At 41.3% G+C, this 16,058-nt stretch overlaps 1 protein-coding gene across 1 annotated transcript in view; it reads right to left on the bottom strand.

The window, feature by feature from the left end:
* The window catches only part of MPP1 (membrane palmitoylated protein 1), a 30,728-nt gene that overhangs the window by 10,079 nt on the left and 4,591 nt on the right, over nucleotides 1-16,058 (bottom strand). The window contains exons 2-5 of the mRNA XM_017520547.2: nucleotides 3,816-3,959; nucleotides 3,443-3,521; nucleotides 2,619-2,704; nucleotides 1,560-1,628 (exon numbers count right to left, since the gene is read on the bottom strand). Of these exons, the coding sequence (XP_017376036.1) occupies nucleotides 1,560-1,628; nucleotides 2,619-2,704; nucleotides 3,443-3,521; nucleotides 3,816-3,959 (378 nt within the window). The remainder of the gene's footprint in view (nucleotides 1-1,559; nucleotides 1,629-2,618; nucleotides 2,705-3,442; nucleotides 3,522-3,815; nucleotides 3,960-16,058) is intronic.

The following is a 16,058-nucleotide window of genomic DNA, read 5'->3' as shown; positions in this document are numbered from 1 at the left end:
AGACTCTTATCCAGAATATATGAAGAACTCCTACAAATCAGTGAGAAACGCTTTGAATTAGTACCTTACAAAAGAAGATATCTAAGTGGAAAAACATATAAAAAGTAGTTTACCTTCATATGTCATTAGAGAAACATAAATTAGAATCACAATGTGATGCCACCATCAGAATGGCCAAAGTGCAGAAACACAAAAACCAAAAAACAAATTAGACAATGCTAAATATCAGTGAGAATACAGAACAACTAGAACAGTCATACTGTGCAGTTGGGGATGTAACATGGTTCAGCTACTTTGGAATACTATTTGGCAATATCACCTAAAGATGAAGACATACATATCCTACAACCGGGCAATTCTACTCTCAAAAGAAAGGCATAGATGTATGCACCAAACACATGAACAAAAATCATATGATTTTTTTCCATTTTTCTATTAATGTGGTGAATTTATTGGTCTTCAGGCAGTAAATCTTCTCCTATTGCTCAACTAGTTCCTGTTTGGTTAATGGCAGCACTATGTAAGACCAAAAAAGCTGACAGAATAAATTGTAGCATGCTCATACAATGAATGAATGAGAATGAAGCAATATAGATGATTCCCATAAACATAATCCTGAGTGAATAAAATGAGACACCAAAGAATTCATACTGTATAATTCAATGTTAATACATTTCAAAAAGGGGCAAAACTCATCCCTGCCATTAGAAGTCAGGGTTATCGTGGGCCTTCAGGAGACATGCATGGGGGTTCTGTCTCTGGATCTGGTTGCTGGTTGCATGGGTGTATTCAGTTTGTGAAAATTCATCCAGTTTTATCATTGTGATTTATGCCCTTTGTTGAATATATGCCCACATACGCCAAAACTTCAATTTAAAAGTTGACTTAAGAAAATTATACACTTGCCATGGCCCTGTCCTCTACTGGCTGATGAGCTGTGTGTGAACTGGGAACCAGTACTCTTTATATCATCTTCATGTTCTAGCACAGTGCTTTGTACCTGGTAGACCCTCAATAAATTCTGAATAAGTGCTCACCAGAGTCTATCTTTTCTTTCTTTCTTTACTTTGCCGCTGTCAATCATGGGGCTTTATTGTTACTATTTTAAAAATTATTTGCCAATTTGCTTGGTGAAAATTGGTGTCTCATGCATATTTTAATTTGCATTTCTCTGATGATGGTTAAGATAAAATAGTTTTTCATATGCTCAATGCTCATTTGTAGTTTTCCTCCTGTGAATGAGCTCTTCATTCCCTTTACCCCTTTTCCTCTTGGAGTTGTATTGATTCCTTACCATCTGTAGAATAAGATTACTCTCTTCCTTCCTATCTGACCACTAGCAGCAAAGACTCATTCATTCTCTGCTACTGTCTTCACTGTTCTCCCTTGAGGAAGGGGGAATGGGCTCCTGTATTTATACCAGGCAGGCTATAATGGAACCCTGAGATATTTAGAACTTAAAGTTAGACTTGCATCCCTTATAATCAAATCTTAAAGAATACAAGACAACATGGGCCAACTTCTGCCATCATGACAACAGAGAAAATGGTGTCACCCACCTGTAGTGCAGGAAGACGGCTTTGCTGGCTGGAAATTACTTTTAATGAGATCATTCCTTTGGTTTCTTTCTATTAAACAAAAAGTCATAAAATTGTACAGAAAACTAAGTTTAATAATTTGAGGTTTCATAAAGTCATTTTCCCCCTCAAAGTCCCAGGATTTTTTCTCCAACAACCATCTTTACATTTTGAGATTTTGTAGGACAATTCCTCCTTTAATACAAAAGTGTCATGTGCCCCATAGACCAGCATAACAATATGAAGACATACAAAGAGTAACAAAGAAAAGCTAAGTAAGGCTTTTCTGAGCCGAGCGTGGTGGCTCACGCCTGTTGTAATCTCAGCTCTTTTGGGGGCTGAGATGGGCAGATCACCTGAGGTCAGGGTGAAACCACGTCTCTACTAAAAATACAAAAATTAGCCAGGTGTGATGGTGGGTACCTGTAATCCTAGCTAAATTGGGAGGTTGAGGCAGGACAATCACTTGATTCCAGGAGGCAGAGGTTGCAGTGAGCTGAGATTGCATCATTGCACTCCAGCCTGGGTGACAGAGCAAGACTCCTTCTCAAAAAAAAAAAAAAAAAAAAAAAGGGAAAAGAAAAAAAAAAAAAAAAAAAAAAAAAAAAAAAAGACTTTTCTCCCCACTCTTGACTCCAAAAAGTCTCCAAGAAGTTCCTAAAAATGAACTGTGGCGCATATATATCCATGCCTTTCGCCATACCAATAAAAGCATTACAAATATTTATATACATTATACATACATATATATTTTTTAAACAAAAATCGGATTCTACTATATGCATTATAACTTGCTTTACTTTATTTAGCATTACTTCATGGAATATTGGATTGATGCTCCAGGTTATTTGTTCTGCTTCAGAATTTTACTAAATAGAGGCAGAAAATTATCATTCTTACACAGAATAAAGGCAAGAAGGGAAAAGAGCCCCCTCAATAAGGTACAAATACTTTGACAGAAAGATGAAGTCAATGATAGCAATGCGGCTTAACACTCATGGAGACAATGGAAGTTCTTCATCTAGCATAGAAAATACCCACCATAGCCTTCTGCAGCTGATCCACTGAATGATTAGTTACATTTGTGCCATTGATTTCTAGGATCTCATCCCCCACGTGAAGGGAGCCTGCCATGAAATGAAAAATCAATCCACAAAAGAACAAAAGTTTTCAAACAGGAGCTGTCAATGTAACTTAAGATACCACAGAAGAGAAACCAGGATTTAGAGCATGTTATAAAACAGTTTGTGTAAAATCCTCAGGATTGAAAACATTCCACCATGAGAGATGGGAATGCCCTTTTGAATCCCCCAGGGGCTGCTGCATCAAGGCAAGCACTTGACGGCTCAAGATGGTCTCATCCTCCTTGGCCTCAGTAGTCCAACAGCACAATAAAACACCTTGTCCTCAAATTCCTGGAACTAGCGTGGCTACTGACTCCAGACCACGACACAGATACTACAAAGAATAATAAAGCAAGAGCTCAGTACTCAGTTACCAGCAAGCTCCGTGTTGCTCTGTCGTTTAGCTCAAACCCCAAAATGCTACCAAATGGTATTGCTGTACTTTCCAAGTGTAATGCAATGGCAATTGCTCAAATATTAACTTACTAGAAAAATATTGCTATAAATGGGTGTGAAAGAAGACTCAGAGATCGAGAGAGATGGTGGCACTGGGCAATTCACACAGAGATCTTATCATGTAGTGATTCCACAGAGCCTGTTATTGAGCCACAAAAAGTCTCTTGGCATACTCACAAAAATGCTACCAGTTTGGAGGATTATAAACTTCATGCCCCACACCACTGAACAGGGAGTAAATGATTAATCCCTGAATAACACCCCGCCAGAGATCCCACAGAGTACCTTGCCTATGGATCATGCCGCCATGAAGAATTCTGGCCACTGTACAGGACTGCTTTTCATTCAGCTTTAGAGTGATTCCCTGAAATAAAGGTAATGGCACGATAAGCTTTATTTTAAGCCTTTTCTGAGGTTATTTTAGAAAGAACTTATGGCAATTTCTCAGGAAAAGTATTTTCCATTTATACCCAGGATAGTCCTCAACTAGAACAGGCACAATGCCTGCTTTGAGGAGGGACTTGAGATGGGGATGAAGAGACAGTACTGGAGTTGGCCAATTCTGTAACTCCATGAGCAGCCTTCTGCATTGACTCTTCTGGCCCAGGGACTCATGCGGCAGAGAATAAGTGGTGGCGACAATATGATGAGTGATTACCATGGGCTCTTCTGTGACCTTCTCAAACTGTATGAGTCGCACTTTCCGTACCTCCTGCCCCTTGACCTGGGCAGGGCTACCTGGGGCAGGAGACCCGTTGGTGTACATGTCCTCAGTCACAGTATTCAATGGATGCGATACAGCCTGTCAAGTCAAAACAACAGAGCAATGTATGAAATCAGGAACAAGGCCCACAGTCAGTCCATAATCTGCAATTCTAACATTCAAGAGGTTTTGAAAACTTATTTCATAAGTTAGGCCACATTCTCATTTGAACTGACATGAAGCTGTTTGTAAGTTTTATTTCTCCTATTTAATAGAGATGTTAGCCAAGTGTGGTGGCGTGCACCTGTAGTCCCAGGGCAACAGAGGGAGACCCTATCTCTCTAAAAAGAAACAAAACAGACATGTGTATCTAGGTTGCTGCAGAGATATTAATGTGCCTTGATTTACATGGTGCTTCCCTGGATACTGTTTGGGGTATTACATAATATATAACAAAATTAGAAAGACTCTGAATCCTGCAGTTCCTCAGGCTCCAAGAGATTCTGCATTTTCCCTTCTGTTCTTTATTTCCTTGAACAACCTGATGTTCTCAGTCACACAGCAGTAAAGGTAATTCAGGTTAGCATCAGTTTCTCACGGATCATTTCTTAGGCTACAAAGAAGCACTTCTACCTGTAGAATTAGGTGCTTAGGACTGGGCCCTGAACCACGGTGATCATAATAACACATTGCCACTGTGACTCCTTCCCCTAATCTCAAAGACAGCAAAGCTAAGTAAGTTACTCTATGAGGCAGCAAGAACTCTTATTATAAATCTAAAGTAATTTAAGGTACTGTGATAAGAAGAAAGACAAAAGACCAATGTAACCCACACATTTATAGTCAGGTGACACTGTAGTGCAGCGGGGAAAAATGGTCTGTGTAATAAATGGTGCTTATATACGTCATAAAAGGTCCCAAGTATAAAATGAAAACTAAAAAGACAAACACTTTAAAAGTAAGAAGTGTATTCATCAAAAAACTCCACTGAGATAAGCCAACGATTGACTTGATCAAACTAAAACCTTCTCATCAAAAGATACATAAGAAACTAGACAGGTATGACACAGACTGAGAAGAAAAATTTATAATATTTATATCTGACAAAGGATTTGTATCCAGAACATATAAAGAAGTCTTACAATTTAATAACAGGATGAAAAGAACCATAAAGAAATATTGAACCTAGCCAACGATATGCATGCTAAAGCTTTCAGGGACAAAGTGCTCTAATATCTGAAACTTATTTTGAAATACCAGAAAAAAAGGTGGATAGATGGTCAGTTTTTGGTTAGAAATGTGATACAGCAAACATAGTGACATGTTAATTGTAGAATCTAGGAGATGTTGCTATAAAATTCTTTCATCTTTTTGGTAAGTTTGAAATTTTTCAAAGAAGATATTGGAAAGAAATCATATTGAGTGAAAAGCCAAGCCATAGGCCAGGCTCGGTGGCTCACGTCCGCAATCCCAGCACTTTGGGAGGTCAGGAGTTCAAGACCAGACTGGCCAACGTGGTGAAACCCCATCTCTACTAAAAAATATAAAAATTAGCTGGGCATGGTGGCTTGTGCCTGTAATCCCAGCTACTTGGGACGCTGAGGTAGGAGAATTACTTGAACTGGGACCTGGGATGCAGAGATTGCAGTGAGCCGAGATCACGCCACTGCACTCCAGTCTGGGCTACAGAGCAAGACTCCATCTCAAAAAAGAAAAAATGGCAAGCTATAGAGTGGGGAACTGGACTCTGATACTCACAACCCTGCCATTCTAAGAGCAGCCAGTACCCTTTTAAAAATATTATAAAATTTAATTTTTGAACCATTCAGAGTAGTCTGAAGACGTTATTCTCCTTTACTCATAAATGTCTCTATATGTTAGGAACGAGTATTTTCAAAACTGAAAATCAAACATTAACACAACATTGTCATCTGGTCCTCAGTTCATATTTAAATTTTGCCAACCATTTCAAGAATGTCCTTTATAGCTATATATTTCTTCCCCAGACCAGAATCCAATCTAGGACTTTTTGGTCCCAGAATCCAATCATGCATTTTTCATATTTCCTTAGTCTTCCTTAATTTGGAAAAGTTCCCCAGCGTTTCTTCGAAGAATACACACCTGATGTTGTTGTAGCTGTCTCTCAGTTTGGGTTTATCTGATGTTTTTTTCAAGATAAGATTGGGATTTTGCATTTTTTGGCAGGAATTCCAGGAAAGCAGTGGTGTGCCCTTCCCAGAACAACACTATTCTTAAAAGCCCGAACCTGTAAATACCCCAAAAGTCCATCAACACTTGATACCCCACATCAATGGGGATGAATGGCTACTGCTACACCACCACAGGTGATCACTTTCTTCTCCTTAAAATGCTCCTTCTCAGTTTCCTTTGCTGGTTTTTCTTCATCTTACTGATCTGTTAATGTCAAAGAAGCCCAGGGCCTGGGTAAGAGCAATCACAATGGGGAAAACCTCTGGAAACCTCTGAAAATACTCCCTGCCCACCCCAGATATTAAATAAAAAATAATAAAGCTACCTGAAGTGGGCTTATGTAAGGGCCGGCTGAAAATAGAGGGCAGCTGCATTCCAGCCACAGCCAGAGGTGACCCTCAAAGACAGTAAGGAGGGAAGAACTTCCCAAAAGGCAGAGCTGTGAGGAGTGTGCCATTCACTGTGTGGGGAAGCAGAAGTGTCTCTGGATGGGAATACATGTATTCTTGAGCAGTGTCCACTGGCCTACCCAAGGCCTAGAAAAGGACTCAAGGATGAGAGACAAGGAATTCTGAAGTAGAGGCTTATATCGTTTCTAAGGGACTCTGATTTTGAGTAGAAACTCTGAAAAGATGGTGAGGTTTAGGCCAGGTGCAGTGGCTCACCTGGGCCCAGGCTCAAATAGCCGGGCATGGTGGCATGCACCTGTAGTCCTAGCTACTTGGGAAGCTGAGGCAGGAGGATTGCTTGTGCCCAGGAGGTCCAGGCTGCAGCGAGCTGTGATTGTGCCATGGGACTCCAGCCTGGGTGACAATGAGACCCTGTCTCAAAAAATAAAATAAAATAAAATAAAATAAATGAAAATCCATAAACTATGTCTGGGAGGAGGCATAAGAAATCCTAGCAATTGGGGAGGCCAAGGTGGGAAGATCGCTTAAGCACAGGAGTTTGAGACCAGCCTGGGCAACATGGTGAAACTCCTGCCTCTGTAAGAGATTTTACAATTAGCTAAGTGTGGTGGTGCATGCCTGTGTTCCCAGCTACTCAGGAGGCTGAGGCAGGAGGACTGCCTGAGCTCAGGAGTTGGAGGCTGCAGTGAGTCATGATGGCACCACTACACTCCAACCTGGGCAACAGAGGAAGACCCTGTCTCAGAAAAAAAAAAAAAAGATGGTGAGGCTTGAAGTAGTGTTTGTTATCAGGTGACCTCAAATGAGGGAAGTATTGAGAAAGGGAAACTGCCTTGTCTAGCAACAAGAACGTCAAAAAAACTCACATGACACCAAGTCATATGGCATTGCCGTTTTAACAAAATTGTCTAAGATAGGCTTATATTTAAAAAATTGACTTATGATACGTGGGATATACCACTTAGGCATGCAAAGAAGGTTCTGAGGGTAATCTTGAAGATTTGTTGTTAAGCAAAAAAATAATAATAATGTGATGAAGGGTATACTAGCTTAATCATAAACGGTGAAAGAATGATTATATTCATATTTGCTTAAAAATCCATAAAGTAGCCAGGCGCAGTGGCTCATACCTGTAATCCCAGCACTTTGGGAGGGTAAGGTGGGAGGATCAATTGAGTCCAGGAGTTCGAGACATGGCTAAGCGACATAGTAAAACCCTGTCTCTATAAAATATAAAAAAAATAGCCGGGCATGGTGGCATGCACCTGTAGTCCTAGCTACTTGGGAAGCTGAGGCAGGAGGATTGCTTGTGCCTAGGAGGTCCAGGCTGCAGTGAGCTATGATTGCGCCATGGGACTCCAGCCTGGGTGACAGCGAGACCCTGTCTCAAAAAAATAAATAAATAAAATAAAATAAATGAAAATCCATAAACTATGTCTGGGAGGAGGCATAAGAAACAGTGGTTGCTTCTAGAGAGAGGAGCTGGGAGGTTATAAGACGGGGTGAGAAGAAAATTATTTTCACTGCATATCAAGTTATACCTTTCAAATTATGTATTATATGCTTGCGTTACTTTAATAAAAGGAATTAGTAAAAGAATTTTCCTAAGTAATTGTGACTTGGGTTTAAGTACTTGTGTGGATGTTCTCCTGCCTCAACCTTGACCCTGCTTAAGTGAGAGTAAAGAGGAGGAGAAAAATAGAAGCCCATAAAATGTCATCAGGGTTGAAGGATTTCTTTTCTTTTTCTTTTCTTTTATTTTTTGAGAAAGTCTCACTCCGTCACCCAGGCTGGAGTGCAGTGGCATGGTCTCAGCTCACTGAAACCTCTGCCTGCCAGGTTCAAACAATTCTCCTGCCTTGGCCTCTGGAGTAGCCGTACCACTATGCCTGGCTAATTTCTGTATTTTTAGTAGAGATGGGGGTTTCCACCATGTTGGCTAGGCTGGTCACGAACTCCCGACCTCAGGTGATCTGCGTGTCTCGGCCTCCCAAAGTGCTGGGATGACAGGCATGAGCCACCGTGCCTGGCCGGGATTTCAATAACTTTCTAGAAGATGGAAAGCAGATGGAGGAATGATCATTGACCAAGGAGAGTTGAGACAGCTAGAACCTAGAATGTGCACACAGGAGGCAGCAGCCAAGGAGATAATTGTGGCCCTCTGCAGAAAACAACAGATTCAGGGCTCAGAAACCCCCAAAATAAGTGACGCTTGTGGTTCTTGTCTCATTGGCCAGAACTGTGGAACATAGCCGTCCCAAGCTAAAAAAGAGGCTGGGAAGATAATAATTTAGTTAAGCCTCTTGACATCTCAAACAAGATCAGGGATCTGTAAGGGAGAAGTGGGATGCTGGGTTAGCAACCAGTTATAATAATACTAAAACCACTTATTGATTTTCACTTTTTAGAACTCACTTAGAAACAAATCATGAAACAATTAAGTAACAGACTGTAAATGTCAGCACCCTGACAATATTAAGGTACACATCTACATGATAGGAAGCTGGCAGGTAAAAAGGGAAGAAAAATGGACCATTACAAAGTGGGGAGTCAAGAGGTACGATTTGCATAAATGAAGGAATGACTGCATAAAGTTCCAAGCCAGGTGTGTTGGCATGTGCCTGTAGTCCTAGCTGCTCATGAGGCTGAGGCAAGAGGATCGTTTGAGCCCAGGAGGTCAAGGCTGCAGTGAGCTATGATAGCACTACTGCACTGGAGCCTGGGAAACAGAGCCAGACCCTATCTCTAGAAAAAGAAAAGAAAAAGAAAAAGCTCCAAGGGTAACCACCAAAGCGGAAGTTGCAAACTATTTTATTTCGACCACATGTCTCTGTTTTGTTTATTAAAAATCAGGGGACTCCAATTTCTTTCTAAAGTATCTCTCCAGGTGGCCCCAGCTCTCACATTCCCTACTGCTGCCTCACCCAGAAGCCAGTGTTGGCTACTGATCACCCTGTACCTGGGGCATTACCTTTCTTACACGCAAGTGCTTTCACTCACTTGGTCCATGTAGGTTACACTAAAAGCACCTCTAGATGACTTGACCTTTTAAAAATCATACACAGGCTGGGCGCGGTGGCTCACGTCTGTAATCCCAGCACTTTGGGAGGCCAAGGTGGGCGGATCACGAGGTCAGGATATTGAGACCATGCTGGGTAACACGGTGAAACCCTGTCTCTATTAAAAATACAAAAAATTAGCTGGGCGTGGTAGCATGTGCCTGTAGTCCCAGCTACTCGGGAGGCTGAGGCAAGAGAATGGCTTGAAGCTGGGAGGTGGTGCTTGCAGTGAGCCGAGATCGCACCACTGCACTCCAGCCTGGGCGACAGAGTGAGACTTCACCTCAAAAAAAAAAAAAAAAAAAAAATCATATACATGATGGAAAGGCACAGGCCCATGAAAAACTAAAATAAATTTGGAGAAGACGACAGTCTGCACAGTTTCAAAACTTACTGTAGTATAGTTTCAGTACAGACTATGTGGTATAGACACACAAATCAATGGAAAAGGATAGAGAACCCAGAACAGATCCACAGAGATATCCCCAGTTGATTTTTAACAAAGATGCAAAAGCAACTCAGTGGGGTTGCAGTAATTGGAAACTCATCAGCAAAAAGGGAAATTCTGACCTGAACCTTACCTTCTAAAATGGATATGGACTTACATGTAAAGTGTAAAACTAGAAAACATGTTTGAAAAAAATAGAAGAAACTTGTCAGGATCTAGAGCTACGCAAAAAGTTCTTATACATGACACCAAAAGCAGGATCCATAAAAGGAAAAATTAGTAAATTAAACCTCATCAAAATGAAAAACTCTTGTTCTGTGAAAACCCATGTGAAGACGATGAAAATACAAGCTACAGACTGGGAGAAAACATTTACAAACACATATCCAATAAAAGACTGGTATGTAAAATATAAAAAGAGAGTGCTCAATACTCAACAGTAAAAACAAACAATTTAATTAGAAAATGGACAAAAAACATGAACAGATATTTCACCAAAGAGGATATATAAAGATGGCAAATGAGGATGTAAAAAGATGTTCAACCATCATTCTCAGCAAACTGACACAAGAACAGAAAATCAAACACCGCATGGTATCACTCATAGGCAGGTGTTAAACAATTGGAACATGTGGACACAGGGAGGGGAGCATCACACATTGCGGTCATTTGGGGGGGACTAGGGGAGGAACAGTAGGAGGTGGGGAGGGACAGTGGGGGTGGGGAAGGTGGGGAGGGATAACGTGGGGAGAAATACCAGATATAGGTGATGGGGGAAGGAAGGCAGCAAACCACCTTGCCATGTATGTACCTATGCAACAATCCTGCATGATCTGCACATGTACCCCAGAACCTAAAGTACAATTAAAAAAAAAGATGTTCAACATTATTAGACATCAGGGAGAAATGAAAATTAAAACAACAATGATATATCACTACATATCTATCAGAATAGCTGAAATAAAAAATAGTGACAATACTCACAACTGGTGAAGTGAGGGGAAATTGGGTGTCTCATACATTGCTAGTGGAAATGTAAATGATATGGCTTCCTTAGAAAATAGTTGAACACTTTATTAAAAAATCAAACACACAACTACCATACAACCTAGGAATTCCACTCCTGGGTATTCACCTATAGAAATGGAAATTTATGTTCACTCAGGCCAGGTGCAGTGGCTCACGCCTGTAATCCCAGCAGTTTGGGAGGCCGAGGCAGGGGGATCACAAGGTCAGGAGTTCGAGACAAGCTTGGCCAATATAGTGAAACCCTGTCTCTACTAAAAATACGAAAATTAGCCAGGCGTAGTGGTGGGCATTTGTAGTCCTAAGTACTCGGGAGGCTGAGGCAGGAGAATCACTTGAGCCCGGGAGGCGGAGGCTGCAGTGAGCCGAGATCACACCATTGCACTCCAGCCTGGGCGACAGATTGACACTCGTCTCAGAAAAAAAAAAAAAAAAAAAGAAATTTATGTTCACTCAAAAGCCTATACATAAATGCTCATAACAGCTTTATTCATAACAGCCAAAACCTATAAAGAACCTAAATATAGGTGAACAGTTAAACACTTCTAAGCAATTAAAACGAAAAACACTATTGATACTAAACAACTTGGGATCCATCTCAAAGGCATTATCCTGAATGAAAGAAAGCTAATCTATCTCAAAACATCACACACTATATGATTCCACTTATATAACATTCCTGAAATGACAAAATAATAGAGACAGTGAACAGAGTAGTGGCTGCCAGGGGTTGCGGGGATGGGGTGGGGAGGAGGACAAGTGTGACTATAAAGTGACAGCAGGAGGGGGCTTTGTGGTGATGGAGCAGTTCTGAATCTTCATTGTGGTGGTGGCTGGGGGAATTCTTTTTTTTTTTTTTTTTGAGACAGAGTTTTGCTCTTGTTGCCCAGGCTGGAGTGCAACGGCATGATCTCAGCTCACTGCAATCTCCGCCTCCCAGGTTCAAGTGATTCTCCTGCCTCAGCCTCATGAGTAGCTGGGATTATAGGCATGCACCACCACTTCTGGCTAATTTTATATTTTTAGTAGAGATGGGGTTTCTCCATGTTGGTCTGGCTGGTCTCAAATTCCCAACCTCAGGTGATCTGCCCACCTTGGCCTCCCAAAGTGCTGGGATTACAGGTGTGAGCCACCATGCCTGGCCAGCTAGAGGAATTTATACATGTACCAAATATTATAGAACGACAGTTAAATATCATACTGATGTCAATTTCATGGTTTTCATATTGTGTTATTATTGAACTCCTAGTAGAAAGAGTTTAACTTACTGCACAAAATAACTAGCAAAATGGCTGGCAAGCAATGCTTGTCTGTAACAAAAGAGCCATAACTTAGTACAGAAAATTGTTACAGACAACAGACCTTTGAGAAATATGCAGTATATATGATCAGATTTTAGACAATAAGATTCCCACTCATATTCTGGGATAGGAAAGTAAGAGGCCATGATACATGGTGACCAAACAGTTCCTCAATGCATCACCCATGATCCGGGACCACGTCATTGAAACTATGCTACAGATCTATTTAAAAGGCATAAAATCAAATACCTCTCTAATTAGATTCAAGAAAACTGGAGGAAAACCAGAATTCCTTTGCTCAAATTAACCATCTGTACTGTTGGTTTTTACCGTGTACATATATTATTGACTGAATGTAGAGAATGAGGAATTCAAGGACCACTGACTGAATGAAAAAGCAATGAGCTCAAATCTCAAATCTCAAATTTGTGGCCTCAAAGTATGGTATGAAAGAAAACTAAGGACTTTCCTTGACTATAACTTACAAAATCTCTTATTACTACTAATTGCCGGGCTGAGAAAGCTGAAAAGCCAAAATCAGAAATGACTTCTGTGAGTTTATCAGCAACTATCATTTGTGTGTGTCGGTGACTATAGTAATATACAGGTGACCATACAGTCTGAAAATATAGATCATATATCATATGCTGTAATGTACAATCAATGAACCATTTATGATGATTCCTCTGTGTTTCCAGGCTTGGTGGTCCCTGCAGAATGTTCTAAAGAATGATAGATTATAAAATCTTTGTCCCTAGAATACAAAATGATCTTTGAAATGAGTGAGAAATCTATGTGCAATATCACCATATGTTCATAGTGCACCTAGAAGAGGAAAAGAAACTTGCACCCTTATGTCATATTCTTCTTAATCAGCTTTATTACAGTAATTGCTTTTTAACATGTCAGCCTTTAAATTAAAGACTCAGCAAAGCTTCACAGAGGCAGAACACATTCCAGTCGGAAAAGTTCAAGAGTTGCTATCCCAAAGGTTGGTCTTTCAGATGTGCTTATCCATGAAGACATTCCTCTTTGCGATGACTAAGAGTCACTATCACGCTTACGCAGAAGTTGCAAATGATGACTAAGAAAAACGGAAACTTCCAACGTGCTAACTAAAGTACACACTTGCAATAGCAAGGTTTCCAAAAGCAAAGCACAGTTTTCTCCACCATGAAATTGTCCCTGAGCCACCCTGTCTTCATGAGACTCTCGGAAAAGGAGGGTCAGCTTCTCTCAACTAGCCCCCGTGTCTCCTAATTACCGACATATCATAGGAGAAAAGATATGCAGACATATACCTAAGTAATGCTGAACAAACAATAAAGGTCAAAGGTATTAGATTCTATTTCTCAGAGGTCACCTCACAACCTCCACATGATCCCCTCAAAGCAGCCACCATCATCTCTAGTAGATACAGGAGGCCACAGAGCTATGGCGAGCCAGCCCCCCACCAGTGACAAGGCAGGGCGGAAGTGGAACTGTTAAGGATGACTGCTGGATTCAGGAGGAGCCAGGGAGTAAACACCCACCCACGACTGCATGTCTGGCCTTTGTTCTGCAGCCTCTGGCCTTTAATCAGACAAAGTGCTGGAGTGGCAATGCCTGCTGCTCTGAAAGCCCCTTCGGAGGAAACATCTGCAGCAGGGTTCAAAGGGCAGAGGCAGTTGCTCAAAGGAAGTTGGAGTTTAAAAAGAGATGAAAAACAAACGGCGGGGGTGGGCGGCAGCAGGGGTGAATAGAGCAGGGGCAACTGAAGTTGGCTTTCTAATCCAAACAATTAGATTAAGTGACAGTGAACATAGCATAGAGCAAACATTTGCTTAGCCTACTGTTAGGCTCTTTGCCAACTGCTCCCACGTGGAGACTTGGAAAGCCCAGTCCAAGAAAGCGAGAGGATGCCAAACAGCTGCCCAGCAAGCCCTGGCCCCAGGTGCCTACAAATTCCCTCTCTTTGCACAGGCAGTATCCTATTTCACTTTGGGAAAAAAACAAGAGAAACTGAGAAAGACAAGGGTATTCTGAAGTATTAGAAATAGATTAGCACTGTTTAACCACAAATGACAAGAACTAGGGAGACAGGAAGGCCTAAGAGCCAGGATTTTCTGGCAGGTACCTTCTTAAAATCATATATTAACACAGGTGCTTTGCTTCTCAGGCACTGAATCCATCTGAGAACACATACATCAACCTAAAGACCAAGTCTCTAGAGATCTTTTTCCAACGACCTTTATCTACCCAATGCCCTCAGTACACATGCAAAGGCTTTTGTTCCACTGGGAAAAACAACCAGAACAGGAAACTTAAGTAGCACTGTTTCACACAGAAGAAACACAGGGCTGCACATACTTGACACTGAGTCCACACACTGCCGTAACTACAGCTGGTGCTGTGCAAGTAACAACGCTCGTTAAATCAAACGCTAATGCTCACCCCCATGCTGTGGTTAATATTTGACGTGACATGGCTCAGAAACCTGTCTAAGCTTAAAGAACAGGTAAGTCTCAGACTCCCGAAGTTAAACTATAAGCATGGACTTTGGAGTTGGTGCGAGTTCAAGGAGAGAATGCAGGTGCTATGTCCCTCATAATGTACAGTGCAAGGGTACTAAGGAGTATCTGAGGACACACAGATATGAATCCAAGTTAACTCCATCAACAAAATACAGGAGAAGTGATGCCAGTTCAGGGGTGGGACGGCCTATGATAACTACAGGGCTCCCAAGTTACCGTACCAAGGAGCCCCTGCCCACCCTTGACAGGACAGGACGCTTCCTCCAATCTCTATTCCCTTCTGCCACTTCACCTTACCGTTAGCTCAGGCACTTACTGCCCCAACATGATATTAAATAACGACTCATTTATTCTGTCCTCCCAATTGGAGTGTAAACCACAGAAGACCTTTCCCTTTGCATTCAGAAGGGTGAGAGCTAACTGATTCCACAACTTGGGCCATCCAAGCTCCTAGGAGCTAGAATACCTGAGAGGTATTCATCCAACAAAGGGCAGATATAGCTACTCAATACCCATCGGTTACACAGAATATTCAGAGATGATGACATGTGCTAAAGAAGAAAATAAAGCAGAAAAGGCCTCGCAAGGAAGACAACTTTTGCAGGAAAACCCATTATGTGTTTTGCTCATGTATATTTCTTCACATGAAAGGAAAAAAAAGAAAAGCAAGACTCTATGTTACAAAAGTTCCTCTTCCCCACCTCTGGCGTTACTTCCCCTACCCCAAGCAATTTGGGAAATCTGGCTATTTAATCTTGCCTTTCTACACTCCACACCCAGAGTTCTTTTTTAGCAACACTGAAAGGTTAGAGGCAATTCACTGCTCAGGAGAAAAATCTCAGCATCAGCTAGTTTTGTCTCCCTTCCTGACACTATCCCAAGACATTTTTAATTGTCACAACTTAGCAGGGAGGTATTACTTTTTACAACAGAATCATCAGACGCAAAATGTTAACAGTGCTCAGGTTGGCAAACTCCGATTTAAGGTAATTGATCTTAATCTGAAATATCTGTTCCTGATATTCTATCATACTTCAATGTCCTGTCTAGGGAGAAAAAATGAGTTAGAAAAGAATACAATGTTCATGATGAAACTCAAATTTACTTAGCCACAATAAAAGCAGATTCTTTTTTTTTTAGAAAGTGAAATTGCAAGACACGTGTTGTCCAGTGACCTACTGTGCCCATAGGTATGTAGAGCAGGAGGTGATCTCTGGGAACACGGAGGAA

The sequence above is a fragment of the Cebus imitator genome, unplaced genomic scaffold (genome assembly GCF_001604975.1).
Source record: "Cebus imitator isolate Cc_AM_T3 unplaced genomic scaffold, Cebus_imitator-1.0 Scaffold850, whole genome shotgun sequence".
Lineage (NCBI taxonomy): Eukaryota > Metazoa > Chordata > Mammalia > Primates > Cebidae > Cebus > Cebus imitator.
The sequence above is the reverse complement of the archived record's forward strand: the minus strand, read 5'-3'. Positions and strand labels throughout refer to the sequence as shown.